This window comes from Apium graveolens, chromosome 4, assembly GCF_009905375.1.
Source record: "Apium graveolens cultivar Ventura chromosome 4, ASM990537v1, whole genome shotgun sequence".
Lineage (NCBI taxonomy): Eukaryota > Viridiplantae > Streptophyta > Magnoliopsida > Apiales > Apiaceae > Apium > Apium graveolens.
Genome location: NC_133650.1, coordinates 205,666,152 through 205,685,288, shown reverse-complemented (window position 1 = coordinate 205,685,288; position 19,137 = coordinate 205,666,152). Strand labels below are relative to the sequence as shown.

The window sequence follows — 19,137 nt, the reverse complement described above, 5'->3', positions numbered from 1 at the left end:
TCCCACTCTCTCCGTCTCAATTCTATACATTTTCAGAGTTACTAAAAATTATAAAATTTTATGATATAGAAATTAACTACTTACTTACATCCATAATCTTTTCCATTGCACTAGTTATATATATATAGGCAAATAATCAAATAGAAACTAAAATTAGAATAAAAACTAGAAACTAATCTTAGCCCTTAGATCAATCTAATCTAATGGCCCCCTAGATGTAGTACACATGATTAATATGCTCCCTCCTACACATAATTTCAGCTTTTTCCCTCCGTTTTTGATTTAATCGGTGAACTTTTTTTGAAATCAGACTTGACTGTATTTTTCTTTATCTCCTAACGACCAATTTGCATACCATATGTGCTATCTTTTGACGTGATTTTAAAAAAAAAATTATTTTACTTTTTAGTTTTCATTATAAGGAGGTTTCTATTGGAGTAGCCCCCGATATATATACATATATATATAATATTGATGATCATTTTTCTTACTTTTTTTCTTCAAAATTACACTATTTCTTAATACCAAACCATTTGTATATATTTCAAAGGGACCGAGAGAGTAATATTTAAAAGTTCTACATGAATCCTTCTACACGTCTTTGGCTCTCTTCTTGCAGCCGTCCATGTCAACACCTGAATGATCATGTCTTACGTATTCGTCCAGCCTGTCGCATGCAACTTGTAGTCGTCATGTCGTAGAAATACTTGATATAACAAATAGCAAGTACATATCTTATTGTCTCCATGCGTACTACTGGAGCAAAAGTTTCAGTAAAATGGATTTTCCGTTGCTGAGAAGTACCCCTTAGCTACTAATCTTACTTTATGCTTTTGGACTGTTCGATCTTTATTATATTTTGTCTTATAGACCCACTTCAGTCCTATGACATCTTTATTTTCAGGAGGATCAACAAGTCTCCATGTATGATTCTTCTCTATTGTTGTAATCTCATCATCCATTGCTTTTCTCGATGTTCCTTCTTTTGCAGCACCCTTAAAATTTTTTGGTTCACATGTAAATAATGCCACATTATAAGAATAATAAATATCTTGAATTGAACGATGTTTGAGTACTTCTATATATGTGGTATCTTCAATTGTGAATCTTGATCCTTCTTCTGGTATGACAACATCTTCCAAAGTTTCTGGAGAAATTGTTGGCACATTCTGAAGTGATGATTGAGATGTATTATTTTGAAAGTTCCATTGTTTCTTTTCATCAAAAATTACATCTTTGGAGATCACAAATTTCTTGGTGGCAGGATTAAAAAGACGATAGCCTTTTATTCTTCACTGTAGCCAAGAAAAAGCAGCTTCTCACCTTTCTCATCAAATTTCTCTCTATGTTGTGCAGGAATATGAGAATAGGCGATGCATCCAAATACTTTGAGTTGATGTACTTCTGGTTTCTGCCTATGCCAAGCTTCGAAAGGTGTTTTATTAAACACTACCTTTGTTAGAGAGATATTCAGAAGGTAGATAGCTGTATTAACAGCTTCTGCCCACAAAATATTCGACAATCCCTTTTCTTTAAACATGCTTTTGGCCATTTCCACAATTGTGCGATTATTCCATTCTGCGACGCCATTTTGCTGAGGACTATATATTACCGTTAGCTAACTCCTTATGCCTTTTTCTTTATAATAACTAAGAAAAGGTTGAGATATATACTCTCCACCGCGATCAGTTCTGAGAGTTTTTATTTTAAATTTACTTGGATTTTCTTGCAACACCTTGAACTGGATAAAAAAAGTTAAATGCCTCAGATATTTGCTTCAAGAAATATACCCACATCATTCTTGTGTAGTCATCCACGAATAGGAGAAAGTATTTACTGCCATTGATGGATGGATTCTTGATTCGCATATATCTGAGTGAACTAGTTCCACCGGAGCCTTTGCTCTCCAAGCAAATTTGGGGAAAAGCCAATCTGTGCATTTTCCCATATAAACAACCTTCACAAACTTCACTATTTTTTGAGATGGAAGGAAGACCTATGACCATATTTTTCTCTTTTAATAACTTCAGTCCATTAAAGTTAAGATGCCCGTACCTTAGATGCCATGAAAAAGAATCATTGTTCTTCACAACTTTTAAAGCAACGTCGCCTTCCAGTCGCATTGTTAAAGGAAAAGTTTTGTTTGGAATAATTCTGACACTTGCCACTGTGAATTTCTTTTTCTTATCAAAAGTAACACAATGATCTTTATCAAAATTTATGGAAAAACCTCTTTGCATCAACTGTCCAATACTCATTAGATTTTGAGTTAATTTAGGAACTTAATGAACATCAGTATTGTTTAAAGACTTACCTTCTTTAGAATAAAAGGTAATGATCCCTTTGCCTTCAATTTTTAACATTTTTCCATCTCCGATCTTTACTTTAGATTTATATCTTTTATCAAGTTCTGAAAAAAGCTACTTTTTCCCGTCATGTGATTGCTACAAGCGGTATCAATATACCACTCCTTTTGCTGTACTGGCTGGTCATTCATATATGAAAATATCACTTGTGGCTCTTTACTCTCCTCTGAAAAATTTGCATTTCCTTGAGTTCTGTTTTGGAACCAGCAGTCTCTCTGAGAGTGGTTAGAAACTTTGCACCTTTTGCATCGAAATTTGTAATTTTTCGACTCATGATTTGATCGCTAGCAAATGATACATTTGGAATTGTTGAAGTTGCTTCGTTCATTAAAAATTCTTCTTCCTCCTCTTCCTCGGAAATTCTGATTACCTTTTCTATAATTTTGGTTCTTGTTGTAGTTTCTTCGTGTCTCGTTCTCCAGATATGCAACATCATTTTTGTTTCTTATATTGATTTTTGCTTGAAAAGCTTGTTCCAGGGGCTGATTTGAGAATCTACGAATTCTTTCCTCGTTAGCTTCAAGAGCACGCATGAGTTCATCCACCGTTAATTTAGACAAGTCCTTAGAAATTTCAATTGCTGCAACCACATGCTCAAATTTTGCTGGCAGGCTTCTTAAATTTTTATGGATAACTTTTTTTATCATCCAAGGTATCTCCATAACTTCGAATCTGAATAATGATTGTTGACACCTTAGAGAAGAATTCCAGAGTACTTTCACCTTCTTTCATCTGCAGGTTGTCAAATTCTCTCCATAGTGATTGCAGCTTTACTGAAATTACTGCTTCATAACCTTGAAAACTGATTTCGCAAAAGATCCCATGCTTCTTTTGATGTTTTTGCTCCCATAATACGGGGAAAGATTGCTTTGATAACTCCTTGTTGAACAATGTTTTCATCTGGATGCTCCAGAAATCATAGCTTTCATCATTGAAAATTGGAATATTGCTTTGTGCATAGTTGAATAATGCTTCATTAGAAGCTGCCATTGTATATAATGAAGGGTTTATTAATTTTAATTATTTTGGGGTCTGGATTAATGTTTTGGATCTAATACCAAATTTGTTGGAATCAGTATTGATAAAGAAGGCAAAATGCTTTAATTTATATATGATCACTTGTTCACTTTAATACAACTGATATATCTCAAGTTTATATAGCAAAACTTAAGAGGACTATTAGTTTACATCATTAATATGGTTCATGAATAAGATCAGGAAACTTTTCATTGCATATACTGATTACTTGAATCTGTGCTTGTATTACTTCTAACTAGAATCTTCTATACTCTACCAGATAATTTATAAGAATTACAAATTAGATTACTACCACATTCATATAGAGAACATATATTAAAAATTACTAATAATTATATCGATTGATACATTTATAAATATGAATGCTGTGAATGCAATAAATAAGGAACTTAATAGTCGATACGTAACTCACCTCAACATTACAAAGAAAGCTCAAAGAAATTTCCTTCGAATGTGGACTAGATTTCTTGAGGGATACTAGCTTCAGTGGAGAACCAGGTAATGGCCAGCTTTGATGTACTTTTATGAAAGCATCAACTCCGCTAACCATGAGGCACTATCGAATCATCTCTTTCTATATACTCAATGGAGTGCCTATTTATAAGAAGATCCATTTGTAAATCTTGGAAACTCTGAAATACTAGCTGCTCTTTTATGCAACATGTTATAAACAGAACAGACACTTTCAACCAAATGATGTACAAAAGGATACAGTATGAGGAAATTCAAGCACTCGGTAAAACAGGAGTAATAAGTACTTAAGTTGCACCACATTCTGCAACCCAAACACGACCCATGGATTCGTGTTGTGTCCTCTCGTGTTTGTGTACTTTTATGTTGTGGTTCATGTAACTTTCATGGAAATATATATAAATTAAAGTATTTAATTACCAAACTTTTCCGTTAAAGTTTTACTAGTTGAGTCTCCAGTCATTAAGTTATAATGAGTCAATTGTAGTCAAATTTTATTGAACTCAAATTTGAAACTATTTTCTATTTTGTTTTATTAAAACTTTTATACCCAATATGTATTTATAAAATTTTGAAATATTTATTTAATTATTTAACTTTTATTTATTTTGAAACAAAATATTAACTTCCCATAAAGTTGCACTATTAAGATTTAAGAGGAACCTTATCTAAGATCTAACTGCGTAACTGCTTATTGATTATTAATAAATTTGCCTTGATAGTTTCATGGCACTCCTGGCCAATGGTTAGCTCAAAAGTATGAAGTAAATGAAGAAGTTCATAAAACTGTATGATCACATGGTAAATTTCTAACCTATAACGAATGTTAATGAATATCTGACTGTTATCATGAATGTTCGGCTACGGTAATTCTGGTGAGACCTTAATGTAACAGACCAGCTCTGATGAAAATTTGCAAGATATACCTGAACGACTTTGCAGCATCAACAAATATTTCACTAATGTACACATGAGATGGAAATATCTGAATGTGAAGAGCAGAAAACATTAGACAAAGGACAAAGTATAAGCACTTGTAGCTTTTAACATGAGATGGAAATATCTGAAAGTGAAGGGCAGATCACTGAAAACTGATCACGTCACAAATGGCTAGTACATGAAAGAAAATAATTAGTGTCAGAGAAATAAATGAAACAGTAGGTTTTTTATGCCTGTTTCAATATAGTAATTATTGACTAATTAATCTAAATATCCGTGTGAAACATGTACGAATATATTTTTTTTCTTTGGTTCCTTTTGTTGTGTCATGTGTGTTTACTGCATACATATAATCACATACATAATTCACAATTCACGAAGAAAAATCCTTTTCCATTACCTAAATAGTTTTTTGAGGATTACATAAGCCTCCTTATAGACTCCTAATTACTTTTGGCTGATAGCCAGGGCCACGATGTGTTAGATAGTTCAAGCATTCTTGTTTACATATACAAGTACATTTCACAAAAATGTAGATAACACATTAAGGAATTTATAAAGAATTTTAAGTGTAACAAAAAGCATTTCCGACAAGGACATAATGTGGAAAAGTGAATTAGCAGGGACTGAAAAACGTACTTGGTTTCTTTTATCTTTACTCCTCAAAGTATCGAACCATGATACATGGACAGAGGTTATGTATAAAATTCTATGCAGCTATTACAAAGATCATACCTCAGCATTTTTAAGCTCCATGGTACCATCCACTAGCAATTCATGTGTCTGTTCATATGGATGGATAATGTCTTCTATTTTTAATTGAGAGAACAAATTTTCTAGGCAAAGAGCGTATGTCGTTAAAGATAACTTTATGTTGTTATTTTCATACTAATATATTTAAACAAACTCAACATAAATCGTAGGTTGGTATTATATGCTCAAAGGGAAAACTTGGGACCAACAGACTTAGTAATTCTACTACAAACATGAGCTTACATGGTATCAACAAACTTGGGTATGATGGGCTTACAGCTAATGCAAACATGGTAAAACCAATACAAAGTGACAGAGTATTAAATTACAATCAGAAATCATAATAATTCGTTAATCCTTAGATAGGTTATATCTATATCAAAATTAGGATCATTAATATCGAACTAAAATAGCTGAGTTCTATGGAGTCCACCATTTTGTCGGAGTCCTCGGTGTCCATTTACATTCTGCAAATAAAATATCTTGTAAAACATGTTATTTTGCAAAACATGTCACACAAATAGCATAACTTTAACAAAATCATGCAAATCTCATATATTTACAGTACAATATATATTTTCTGCAATATGTTCTGCAACATGAACATTTATGTTCTGCAAACTAAATATGTTTTATAGAATAATATATTTTTGTAATGTTCTGCTTGTAAAATGTATGCAATCTACAAGATTTTTAATAGAATAGTGATGTTTGTCGAAAAATAATATGTTTTGCAATATTTTAAGCTATATTTTACTTGCAGAACATATATGGACTCCGAGGGACTCCAATTAAAACTGGACTCCATAGAACTTTACTCCTAAAATAATATTTTTATGCACAATAAAATCATAATAAAGTCATATATAATATTATAACATCCATATTAAAATAAGTATGTGCATCGCACATGTTATCTATACTACTATATTAAAACCAAACTCAAGATACATCGTTCATCAGAAATATGGTCTCAACCGAACAATTTGGTACTAATACACTATTAAAATGAGCTTATTAAAATCTAATACAAACATGAGCTTACATGGTATAAACATGATAGCTTATTAAGATCTATTACAAACAATCCTCTTAAAACTAATACAAAGTGATATCTTATAAGTTTACAATTTGTAATCATAATAATTTGTTAATTCTTTAAATAATATATATCTATATCCAATTTAGATTTATTAATTTTCAATTATTATTATGCACAATATATTCATATTAGATTCAGAACATTTCAACTATAATATTAAAATAAGCTCGTGCATCGCATGCGTTGTTCGATATTCTATACTACTATAAAGCCGAACTCAAGATAAATCGTTGGTCATTACAATGGGATCAACTACTCATAATCAATGGATTTGATAAAATGGGCTTACTAAAATTTAATAAAAACATTTTTTTTTAAAATTCCAATACAAAGTGATAGCTTAAATTCTAATCCGGAAATATAATATTTTTTTAGTGCATTATATAGTATATATTTTTATCCAATTTAGATATATTAATATCCAATTGAAATAATATTATTATTCACAGTAAAATCATATTAGAATCATTGCATTATTTATATCACAATAATATAAACTCGTGCATTACATAAGTTGTTAGTTAGTACTATATTAAAGCCGCATTCAAGATAAATCGTTGGTTGGTATTTTGGGTTAAACAACATTCGTGAAGTGAGCTTATTAAAATCCAATACAAACATATTTATTAAAAACCCGATCTATTTATCTATTTAATTATTCAAGTGCAAGTTAATATTAGTAAAGAAAGTTAATATTTATTTTATTACGTGTTCCTCGACACTGAGGGCATTCGTCAAACGAAACCAAACTAAAGATAATTATTTAAACCGTAATAATGGACTTAACACGCTTATTTTTTTATGTATCAATTATAATTAGATACTTAAATTTCAATCCTTATTTTTTTTATTTTGGACAAAAATATTATAATAAACATATCTATATGACCTTATTTCGTATCTCACAGAAAAAAAGTTACTAATAATTTGATAATTGAATTCTTCTTTAATGTTAAATTAATTGAAATTGAACAATATGTTATTAATTAATAATATATATTTTGTACGATAAATTATCCTATAACCCGTTCGGTGCCCGGTAATTTTAATATTTCTTGTCATACTTTTGTAAAATACTTATTTTCATAAAAAGATAATAAATTATAAAATATTGAATGTAAATATGAAATTAATGATATAATTATTTTTTTCTGTAAGTAGTATATTAGAGTTTGTAAAGAAGTTGAGTTTAAGTAGTATAATATAGATATAACTCCTACAAATGATAAAGTTTGTAGTTATGTTGGATACATAAATTAAATATTTTAATAAATTATATGTGTTTAATTTTTTTGGAAGGTGGTAGCAAATTTTTTAGGAAGGTGTTAACCACAGACCAAAGCAATCAATTATAATAGTATAGTATAGATGTTTTCTCCCTATAGCATTTAAATAACTATATAATTTACATGATTAACACATCATTATCATGTTTTACCTACATGCTTGTACTCAAAATATCAAACTATTATAACCATAATATTTTATATTGTATTTTATTTTTAATAATTATACAATATTCAATAGAATATATTTATCAGCCTAATCATACTAGCTTTTTTTCTTTTAACCCTAGAACCTCAAAATACTTTTAAAATATCAAACATTTTGAGAAGCCACATAAATATAGAAGAAGATTATGAGATGGTTTTTATAGGTATAATACATTAATTAATGTTTTTATCTATAATTGTCCATCTTCTATTCCTATAGAAAATTAAATAATCTTGATTATACTGTATCATTTCAAAATCCAATATAATATTCTCAAACATATGACTTACTTTTAAAAATCTAAATATTACGAAATATATTCATTCAAATTATAATATTACTGTTTTGGCATTTATTTCTAAAAAAATGAAGATGGTAAGAAAAATTTAGAAGAGCCCTTTAAATTCTAGCACTCTACTTTTTAAAAACATCAGTAGAAGTTTAAATTCACATATGTTAACTCTATTATGTTAGATGTATGTCTTAATAACCCCACTAAAATTTTTCTATTACCTTAATGTAATTTTTTGTCATTACATGCCTCTCCGCTTTACAACATGTAAACATATGTGTATTATTTGTACAAGTACCCCCACAATCTCGTCTTATCCTTATAAACTCTAAACTTAGGTACTGATAAACTTGAGATAATTTTTTTAACTCTCATGTGGTTATTCTCTTTGTAGGAAATTAATTAATGTTTTTATGGGTGTTATATGAAATATATATTTAAATATATGTCTATGTGACCATCTTAAACTAGATATGGATTCACTTTATGATATAAGGTTTTCAATTTTGTAATTGTAAATAAAATTTAACACTTTGTAGTGTTTCATGATTTAAAGTCTGGGGGATCAGCAAAATTAATTTACACTGAGAAATGCATTTAGAATATATCAGAATTGCTTTGGTTTTTTGTTTTTCTTTTAAAAATTAGAATCTTAATTATTTTAAAGCATCAACATGTTAACATGTTTAGTTTCTGAAATTTGAGTAGTTTTACTCTATAGTTTCTTGCGAGCAAGAACAATATCAAGGGCAACACCAAGGCGAATACCCAACATTCATTGTGCAAGGACAGTCACAAAGCCAAGGCCCGACCTGGGTCCCAACAAGAAGAAGATCAGCAACAAGTTCAAGGGCACACAGGTAAGAACATATTGTTCATCTACTTTTTAGATTCCTAAATTAGGGAGAATTCTTTATCTTCTGAAAGTGACTCAAGCACTACTAAAATTTTAGTAGATCATTAAACAAAACAAAGGAATAACCATATAAAGGTTGTTTATACCAGCTGACTTATTGCATTATAGATGTCATGGAGACTCCGTATATTTTTAGTGTCCACCTACACTATTGCTTCTATGTTCTGATGTCAATTGTGTCAACATATAGGAATTTTTTAAGAACTTTTGCTGAGGAGTGGATTATTGTGACGCCCTCAATCTCGGGGTTAGAAAATGAGGACCCACACACCTCTAATCTAATAATTAAATAAGCATAAATCCCCATTAACTACTAACAGGATCAACATGATAAAGTATGAGACAAGATTACAACTATCAATCATAAAATATAACTTACAACCCCAAAATATTATTAAGTAAACATAATCGATTCCGGATGGGAACCGACAGATAACCCATTGTATCTTTAAAACTTTCTTTCTAAGCGCTTGCTCACTCAGAAATACCACAACCTGCTCTGGCAACCGGAAGCCCTCAACACGATAGGGACCACCAGGTACGCTCTTACGAGCAGTGCGCCTAAGCCTGGCCATCTTCTTGCTTAACTGAAATGGTTAGATTAAAACAAAACATATGAGTATAAAACTCAGCAAGTAACTATAAAGCAGTTCTACGATATCAAATCCATAATATACTTTACCGAACTCAGGGCATTCTACTTTATTTGTTTTAGGTTGCAGATTTTCAGCTTTTGGGTTAAGGAAAGGTTTTGAAGGAACAATATGGAGCTTTTAAAGAACAAGGCTCAACGTAGGACGAAAGACATCATTCATCACAAATCATTAAAGGATCAGAATAGATCTTTCAGAACGAGGAAAGCAACAGTATTTCATTATATGGAATCAGTCATATGATCAACAGATTAAAAATCAGGGTTCTCGAGCTTTAAGCTTCACATTAACATAATCAACTTTTTTCAAAATAATACAAACCATTTTCATTTTCAAGAATCAATTTACTGAACAGAAAGTTTCAGTCCCCTTTTTAAATAACCAATTAGAACCCTTGATTGGATCACTTTATCTTTCCATTTCATTATAATATGGGTGATCAGCCCGTACCGACCTCCATCCGGTCTTTAAGGTACCAATCGGCATAATTTCAGCCATAAATTGGACTAGCCCCGCTAGCCTCTTACCATGACTGGACTAGTCCCACTAGCCTCTTACGTTCCAATCTAATCCATCAGGAATTCGTTTGGAAAACCTTGAGTTTGGAAAAAGATAGGTTTTCTAAATTCATTTTATCATTACCAAGAATATGAAATCATTCGGACTCTTTCGAGTCAAAACTCATTCTTAAGTCAAATTTCAAGAAAACAAAGTTTGGGGAGTGATTTAAGACAAGCAATGAACAACTCTAAGGATTCTGTATCAAGGTTAACAAGGTACTTAAAATAGATGGTTCAACATCTGTTTAGGGATTGATAGTGTGATCAAGAAGTGAGGTATCATTAAATAGGGTTTGCAACGATAATTATAGGGTTCAATAAAATTCATGGCCTAATAAATGACTTGAAAAGAAAGGACAGGTTACCAAAAGGGTTGAATCGGTAAGCTTATCAATAACAGTGTATCAGAATCCAAATAGGATATCTCAAGTCATTAACAGGGGTTCATTAATTAACAATTCCATACTCTACATGGTATGAACAACAACCTCTCTATAACCTTTTTCACAAGTAATGAGAGTTACTTGCCTGAAAATTAAAGAGGGTTTCTAGGGAATCGGAAGGCCACTACATGCATAAGGACTGCACGGGAATCGAGGGAGACAGGTCAAGAGACACATGCAAAGGAATTCAAATTTGATAACTATTCAACTGATGAGGAAGATTTTTTTTAATAAATTCTTTTATTAAACAAAATCTGGGACTATTGTTATAACCTGGTTTTATGACATGACGTGATGAACGCAAGGAGAAGCTGTTGAACTTGGACATGACAACATGAGACAAGGTGTTCATGAAGAGACCATGAGAAGATAAGCATTGGAATAAGTCTTCAACGGGCTCCACAAAAATAGGGCTTGGTTGCAGCTAAGAAGCCCACGATGCTAGCAACTAATAGAGAAAAACTAGGGATCATGGCCAAGAAACTAGGAACTAACAAAATTCAAATAGGCAACGGCATGAGCAAGGCAACGGGTATAGAAAGACTGGACTAGAGCAACACACGGGAGAGGGAGAAAAAACATAGCTTGAAAATTGTAATCTACATTTTAATCTTGCTTTGTAACTCAAGATACATTACTAGTGAAGCTTTTCCGGTTGGATCACAAACCAACCCGCGATTTTTACCCTTTTCAGGGTTTTTCGCGTCACCAATCTCTTGTCTTATTTTTACATTTTGTTCTTTACATTTACATTCAGTAGGTTAATAATCCTATGCATTTAACCTTACAAATTTTGGCAAAAACAACCTCTTAAAATCTTCCACCATTTTACCGTTAGTTCCTATATAGATCAAGTAATCCACATATAAACATGCAATGAAAAAATCATGCATACCCGATTTTTTAACATACAACGATGGCTCACTTTTGCTTCTCTGAAAACCTTGTTTGCGAAAATAACCATCGATGTTAGCATTCCAAGCACGTGGCACTTGTTTCAACCCGTACAAGGCTTTATAAAGATGATAAACCTTATTTTCCTTAAGGTCTCCATCAAGAAAAGCTTCTTCTTAAAGCTCTCCATCAAGAAAAGCTGATTTGACATCAAGTTGGTAGACTAACAATTGAAATTGAGCAGCAATAGTATTTTTACCAAATTTATGTGGGTTAATGCTAAGAATATATTTATAAGTTTTTAATGAAAGAACTAGGATTATAACGTAATGAAAATAGCAAGTAAAAAACACTAGGATTTGGTGACGCGGAAAATCCTGTAAAGGATGAAAACCGCGGGTGGGATTTGTAGCCCAGCCTAAAAGAGATCCACTATATCAAAATCACGTAGATGAATTACAATGTAAGAAGTAGTGTATTTTTGTGTTCTACTAGAATACTTGCTCTAGTCTATGTATTTTCTACTATTTATCCCCCTCTAATCTTCCTGCCGTTGTCTCTTTTTTATTTGAATTTCCCTCTATCCCTTTGTTAGTTATTTTTTCTCCTCCCATCTCTCCTGCCATCTTCCACATTCTTCTCCACTTTGAGGATGCTTATCTCCTATTTTTCAGGTTTGTTATTGAATCTTTCTACACGTCTTTGGCTGTCTTCTTGCAGCCGTCCATGTAGACACCTGAATGATCATGTCTTACGTATTCGTCCAACCCTGTCGCATGCAACTTCTAGTCATCATGTCATAGAAATACTTGATATAACAATAGCACCAAGATTTAATTACTTAAAATATAATTAAGTTAAATCTTTATTCTGTTCGTTGCCTTCAAAAATCAAATTCATCTCCTATCTCCTTGGATTAGTGTATCGTTAATTTGATACATATCCCTAGATCTCCTTATTTACCAATAAGACTTTTCCACTTTTTTCCCTTCTTTTTTGTATTCCCCATACACGTCTACTTCATTCGTTAAATAAGTCCTCTCATTTGTTCTTGAACCTTTCGAAACTCTTCTTTCTCAGCTAATGGTTAAAAAATCTCGAAAAAATCAATCTCCCAAAATCAGCATCGCCATAGACGAATCTGCTACAAATAACTCGTGGGTCACCACAAATTTGCTTGATGCTCGTGACAATGGTTGTTTGTGTATGAAAGAGAAAACCCTCGGTGAAGCGAAGCTATTGTTCAATGAAAACCCACAACTGGATGTATCGCCTGGTCAACTTATGCCTTTTTCCTGGAGGACCCTTGCATGTCTCGATGCTATAGAAGCCAAACACCAATTGGGGATTGATATTGATGTAGTCAAGTACTGCTATACCACCAAGAGGTTTGCTAATTGTAGGTTCAGTTTCGTGACTAGAAACAAAAACGAGCTTCTCGTCTTGAACAATGAGACTGTCAATGATCGAGCTTAGAAATCTGAGTTTTTCTTTTCTAATAAGGACTCTCTCGATTCTTCTACCAAGAAGCTCTTAGAAAGGTGGAATGTTGAAGGTAGTTTTCTCTCCTTTCTTGTGATTTTCATTAATTTACTCCATCTTTTCCAGTCTTGAAACATGTCCATGTTTTCACTGTTATTCTTTTCTTGTCGTTATGTTTTGCGCTTTTGTTTCTTTACTTTATTCAATTAACCAGTCGTTATTATCACTTTTGTTGTTGAATTTGGAGCTCTGGGTTTTACACGGCTCCTTTTTCTTGGGCATTTCGATTCCTTTGCAAATCTCTATATAGCTTTGTTAACTTATGTGTGCAGACGTGAACTTTGAGTTGGATGACACTGATGGTCATGCCAAAGAGGTTGTTGAGAAGATTATGGCATTGCCGGTTGGCGACAGGCTATGGTCTAATTGCCTTAATAGAGCTATAAAGCTATAAAGAATGCCTCCATAGTTGATGTTGATGACTTTGTGGAAAGGGTGAAGAAGTCATCATCCAAAACTCAGGTCGGCGCTGCTGAAACTATTGGGAACAAAGGTGTCGCCTTTAGAACTAGAAGTAAGTTATCTATTCATGTCCACAAGCCTTCCTTAACTGTTTACAGTGTTTCATCAGAATCTAAGGAGAGTCCCATACCTGTGAATGATATCAAAATGAGTTCTGGATTGAAATATGCCAGAAGTATTTCTCGTCTAATCCTTTATGCAGTGTGTCTTCTATTCTCTTTGTGCAGTTTGCTTATTCTCTTGTCGTCCTTTGACCCTTGTTTCCTACTTGTAGAATTTAAACCTCCAGTTTTCAAGCCTTTGCTCATTTGCAGCAAGGATCTCTTCAACAAGAGGTCCCGTGAGGAGAAATCAATAGAAACCGAGACTTCCAAGGCCCCCTTCTTACTAACCCCATTTCTAGTCCTCTTAAAAAGTCCAGAATTGACCCTCGTAGTGCATTTGATGTTGGTGGTAGTAGTCACTTTGCCCCTCTTGTATCTAATTGCTATGATGTTGAAGCCAAACCAGCTTTATTTGCTCATTTTCTTGAGGACAAGTTGTTGCCTTAATCTCTGGAAAGTCACTCTTCTAAGACTGTTGGTGAAGTTCTTGATGAGGCTCAGGGGCACATATTCCATGTGAGTCTTCTTGCCTCTTCTTTTTACTGTCTTTTCTCCTTTATGTTTCCACCCCTAACCCTTTCTTATCATCTTTGCAGGGTTTTCAATGCGCCATGGTTGCTCAAGAGGTGTATGCGAATGAGTTCAAGAGAGTCAAAGAACTCGGAAACGAACATGGCAACTGTTCTGAGAAACTCGAAGTTGCTCATGACCTCGCTGCTGACAATTTAAAGGTTGCCAAGGATGTTCAGAATGAGTTTGATGAGTTTGTCACCAAGGTTCAGTCTATGGAGATGGGGATGCGAGAAGAAGCTGCCAAAGTAGCCACTCAACAAATCATGCGTACTCGAGTCGATATGATGCTAGAATATGAGCGTGGTGAATGGAAGGCATGGGACGTCAATAAAACTATACGCATCTACAAAGATCAGTATCCTGAAGATGCATTCCCACTCGAGACTGTGGCTGCAGGTGATGGTGTTTATCCTCCTAAGGATGATGGAGTTGATGCTCCCAGGAATGAAGTTGAGGCTAACAAGTGAATGGCTATTTGATGATTTTCTTTTGTTTATGTTCATGTACTGTGGCATTTTGTTCCGTGACATGTTTAACTTTGTCTAAGTTGTTGGTATTGGTAAACTTTTGTGATTTGTCCATTTCTATTTTTTCGTTTAACGGGGAATGTGACTATTTCTTTTTCTGTTATGTTTGAATGTTGAACTTGGTGTACCCATGGTTGCATCATAATATATTTTAGTGTTTTCCATCGATATCTTTGCTGCAGTGTATCATGTTTGGGTTCAGATTTCCCCAATCTCATACTTTCTTTTCTGTTGTCAATTGATTGGTATAATTCGTATTCTCTATCATGTGTCATTTGTTTTGGGCCTTTTGTGTTCTGAGCTAACACAAGTCCAGTTGATGTGTTAGATATTTGTTGGACTTTTGAGACTTCAGTTTCTAGAGAGTCATAATTTGTGATTATAAGTTCTCTTTGTATGTCTTGAGTGAAAATGTGATTGTATCATTATGTAGACTTATGTTACAGTCGTCTCTATGTTCAAGATGTCAATTTTGTATGATCAATGTCATATTTTACGTTGGTGTATGCACTTGTCGAGTGGTTAAGAGGCCTTCCCCTCTTGAAACTCACTTTTCTCTTGTCGTCTATGTAAGTTTTTATGTTCGATGTAGAACTTGCATTGTTCGCAATAGCATTATTCTCCTTGTTTAACTATCGTAATTGGGTGATCAGCCCTTTGTCGATGTTTGTAGTATTTTGTTTACGTGTTGGTTTTACATAAGGAATACATGACTTGTTTATTCTTGAAGTACTTTTACCACTAACAGTCAATGATAGCGTAGACGCATAGCATGGTCAATCATACAGAGATAAATATTGTAACACAAGTGATTAAATGCAAATAATTGGTATAGCACAAGTGATCATAAGGAGAAAATCATGCCACATGAATTTATTGATTGGAAGCATGAAATGTCATTGCACATCTACATAAAACAACTTGAAGCAAATTTCTACTCACTACTAAAATAACCAACATGTCCTATCGACTTATTCCTCAATCTTGCTAAATTGAAAAGAAAGAAAGGAGAGGGAGACATTACACATGATAGTGTTTCAAGTGAAATACGTTCCAGCTCCTACGAAGTTGCGTGCCATCTAGGGTAGATAGCTAATATGCACCACGTCCTACCACCGTTTCTATGAGGTAAGGACCTTCCCAGGTCTCTGCAAATTTCCCAGCTGTTGTGTCCATGGTGTTTTGGAACACCTTTCGTAGAACAAGATCTGCAACTTGAAATGTCTTGACATGAACATGGTTGTTGTAACTTCTTGCTATCTTCTACAGGTATGAGGCCATTCGTACCTTAGCCAAGTCTCTCAATTCATCCACTATGTCTAGATCATATTGCAATTCACACCTGTTGGTATGATACTTCTGCAGCCCATACCTGGAAGTGGGCATCATGATTTCAGCAGGCAAGACAACTTTAGTTCCATAGACTAGACTGTAGGGAGTCTGTCCAGTTGACGTCTTTGGTGTCATTTTGTCTGACCACAACACCTAAGGCAGCTGTTCTGTCCATTTCCCCTTGCACGAAGTTAATCTCCTCTTAAGGTTGTCGATAATTATTTTGTTGCTGGATTCGGCCTGACCATTGGCCTGGGGGTATCTAGGTGTTGACTTTATCAGACTAATATTCCATCTTCTACAAAAAGCCTCTGTCTTGTCGAATATAAATTGTGATCCATTATCACAAATGATTTCAGATGGCACTCCAAACTTGCACAAAATATTTCTTTGCATAAATGAAATAACCTTCTTGGAAGTTACTTGTTTGAACGCCTCAGCTTCAATCCATTTTCAAAATTAATTCGTCATTGCCAACATGAAGACTTTCTGTCCAGGTGCGAATGGCATTTTCCCCACGATATCCATTCCCCACTTCATTAATGGCCATGATGGTATAGACGGGTGTAGGAATTCTGACGGCTGATGCCCAATGGGAGCATGTCTTTGGAAGGCATCACATTTCTTTGTATAGTCTAGTGCATCTTGTCACAGTGTTGACCAATAATAGCCCATACGCAGTATTTTTAGCGAGAGATTCCTACCATTGGTGTGGTTACCACAGTCACCTTCATGGACATCTCTTAACACCATGTCAGCTTCGTTTTTCTCTATACATCTCTGTAGTGTCCCTGTGGATGACTTCTTAAACAATACATCGTCCAAGATGCTGAAGCGGGACACTTTTCTCCTTAGTACTCTGGCATCATTGCTGCTGTCAGGTTGTTGTCCGTTTTGTAAATAGTCCTTATAGAATTTTGTCCATCCGTCTTGGGAGTTATCTAGGTTGATGTTTATGGCATTGACCTCTGAAACTTCCAACATTCTTTCATTAGCTGGTTTGTTGATGTGTAAAGTAGGGACAGTTGCTACATCAAAGTCTTTGAAGACAGCTCCTAGCCCAGCCAATGCGTCAGCTTGTGCATTTTGTTCTCTTGGAACCTGTCGAATGTGGAAGGTGTCAAAAGAACACTGTAGTCATTTTACAATGTCAAGGTAACTAATCATTTTATTGTCTTTAGCTTCATAAGATCCGTTGACATGGTTGACCATCAAAAATGAATCACAATTTACATCAATGTGTCTAACCTTCAAGTCTTTTGCAGTAATGAGACCCATGATCAAAGCCTCATACTCGGCCTCATTGTTAGTAGCTTTGAATTCACAACAGATTAAATATGCCATTATATCCCTCTATGGCAATTTTAGTACAAGTCCCAAACCTGTACCATTCACATTGGAAGCCCCGTCTATATAAAGTGTCCACGGTTGTATCTCTACTTGAGAAGTCACTTGTTTCAGTTCTTCTTCGGCTTGCGTGAGTTGAGTTGGACTAAAATCAACCACGAAATCTGCTAAGGCTTGTGACTTGATCGTTGTCCTCGCATCATATGAGATATCATACGTGCTTACTCGGATTAACCATTTGGCCATCCGTCCTGTCAGCTCAGGTAATTTGCTCAAAGCCATTCTTAAAGGAAAGTTAGTCATAACATGAATCTTGTGAGATTCGAAATAATGCCTCAATTTTGTGGATGTCAAGGTTAGGGCAAGGACTAATATTTCAAGAGAAGAGTACCTGGTTTCAGCAACTACAAGGCTCTTGCTGACATAGTAGATTGGGTGTTGGACACCTTCCTTTTCCTTCACTAGAACTCCACTTACAGCATGATCTGTCACCAATAGGTTTGGCCAGCAATGGAGGTGTTGTCCGATATGCTTTTAGCTCCTGAAGTGCAAGTTCATGCTTGTCCGTCCATTCAAAACCCTTGTTCTTTCTGAATACGTCATAAAACATCTTGCACCGGTCTGAGGAACGAGAGATGACCCTGTTTAGTGCGGATACCCGTCCTGTCAACTTCTGCACGTCCTTGACATTGGTTGGGCTTTTCAACTCAAAAATGGCATTAATCTGATCAGGGTTGGCTTCTATGCCTCGTCTTGTCACCATGTGCCCCAAAATTTTTCCTGACGATACTGCAAAGTTGCATTCTGATAGGTTAAGCTTCACATTGTATTGTCTCAGTATGTCAAACACCTCCTTTAGGTCTCTGACATGGTTCTCTGCATTTTTTGACTTGACCACCATGTCGTCAATATATACTTCCATTGTTCGTCCAATTTGGTTTTTGAACATTTTGTTGACAAGTCATTGAAATGTAGCTAAAGCATTGCGTAATCCAAATGGTATGGCCAAGTAGCAGTATATCCCCCTGTCTGTCACAGAAGTTGTCTTCTCTGCGTCCGACGGCTCCATCTGAATCTGATTAAAGCCACTTGACGCGTCAAAAAATGTCAACAGCTCATGTCCTGTTGTTGCATCTACCATGGTATCTATGTGGGGTAAAGGATATGGGTCTTTTGGACACGCCTTATTCAGGTCCGTATAATCTACACACACTCGCCATTTGCCATTCTTCTTTTGCACTATGACAACGTTCGCTAGCCACTCAGGGTAGTCCACCTCTTTTATCATTCCTGCTTTCATGAGTCGTCCAAGTTCTTCGCTTATGATTT

The 19,137-nt window shown here is 34.3% G+C and overlaps 1 protein-coding gene across 1 annotated transcript; it reads right to left on the bottom strand.

Annotated features, from left to right (window-relative positions):
• Positions 1-17,109: 17,109 nt before the first annotated feature.
• Positions 17,110-18,090, bottom strand: LOC141719305 (uncharacterized). The gene is made up of 3 exons (XM_074521677.1): positions 17,844-18,090; positions 17,710-17,774; positions 17,110-17,562 (listed from the first exon to the last, which is right to left on the bottom strand). The coding sequence occupies exons 1-3, from the start codon at positions 18,088-18,090 to the stop codon at positions 17,110-17,112; spliced, it is 765 nt and encodes a 254-aa protein (XP_074377778.1).
• Positions 18,091-19,137: the final 1,047 nt, after the last annotated feature.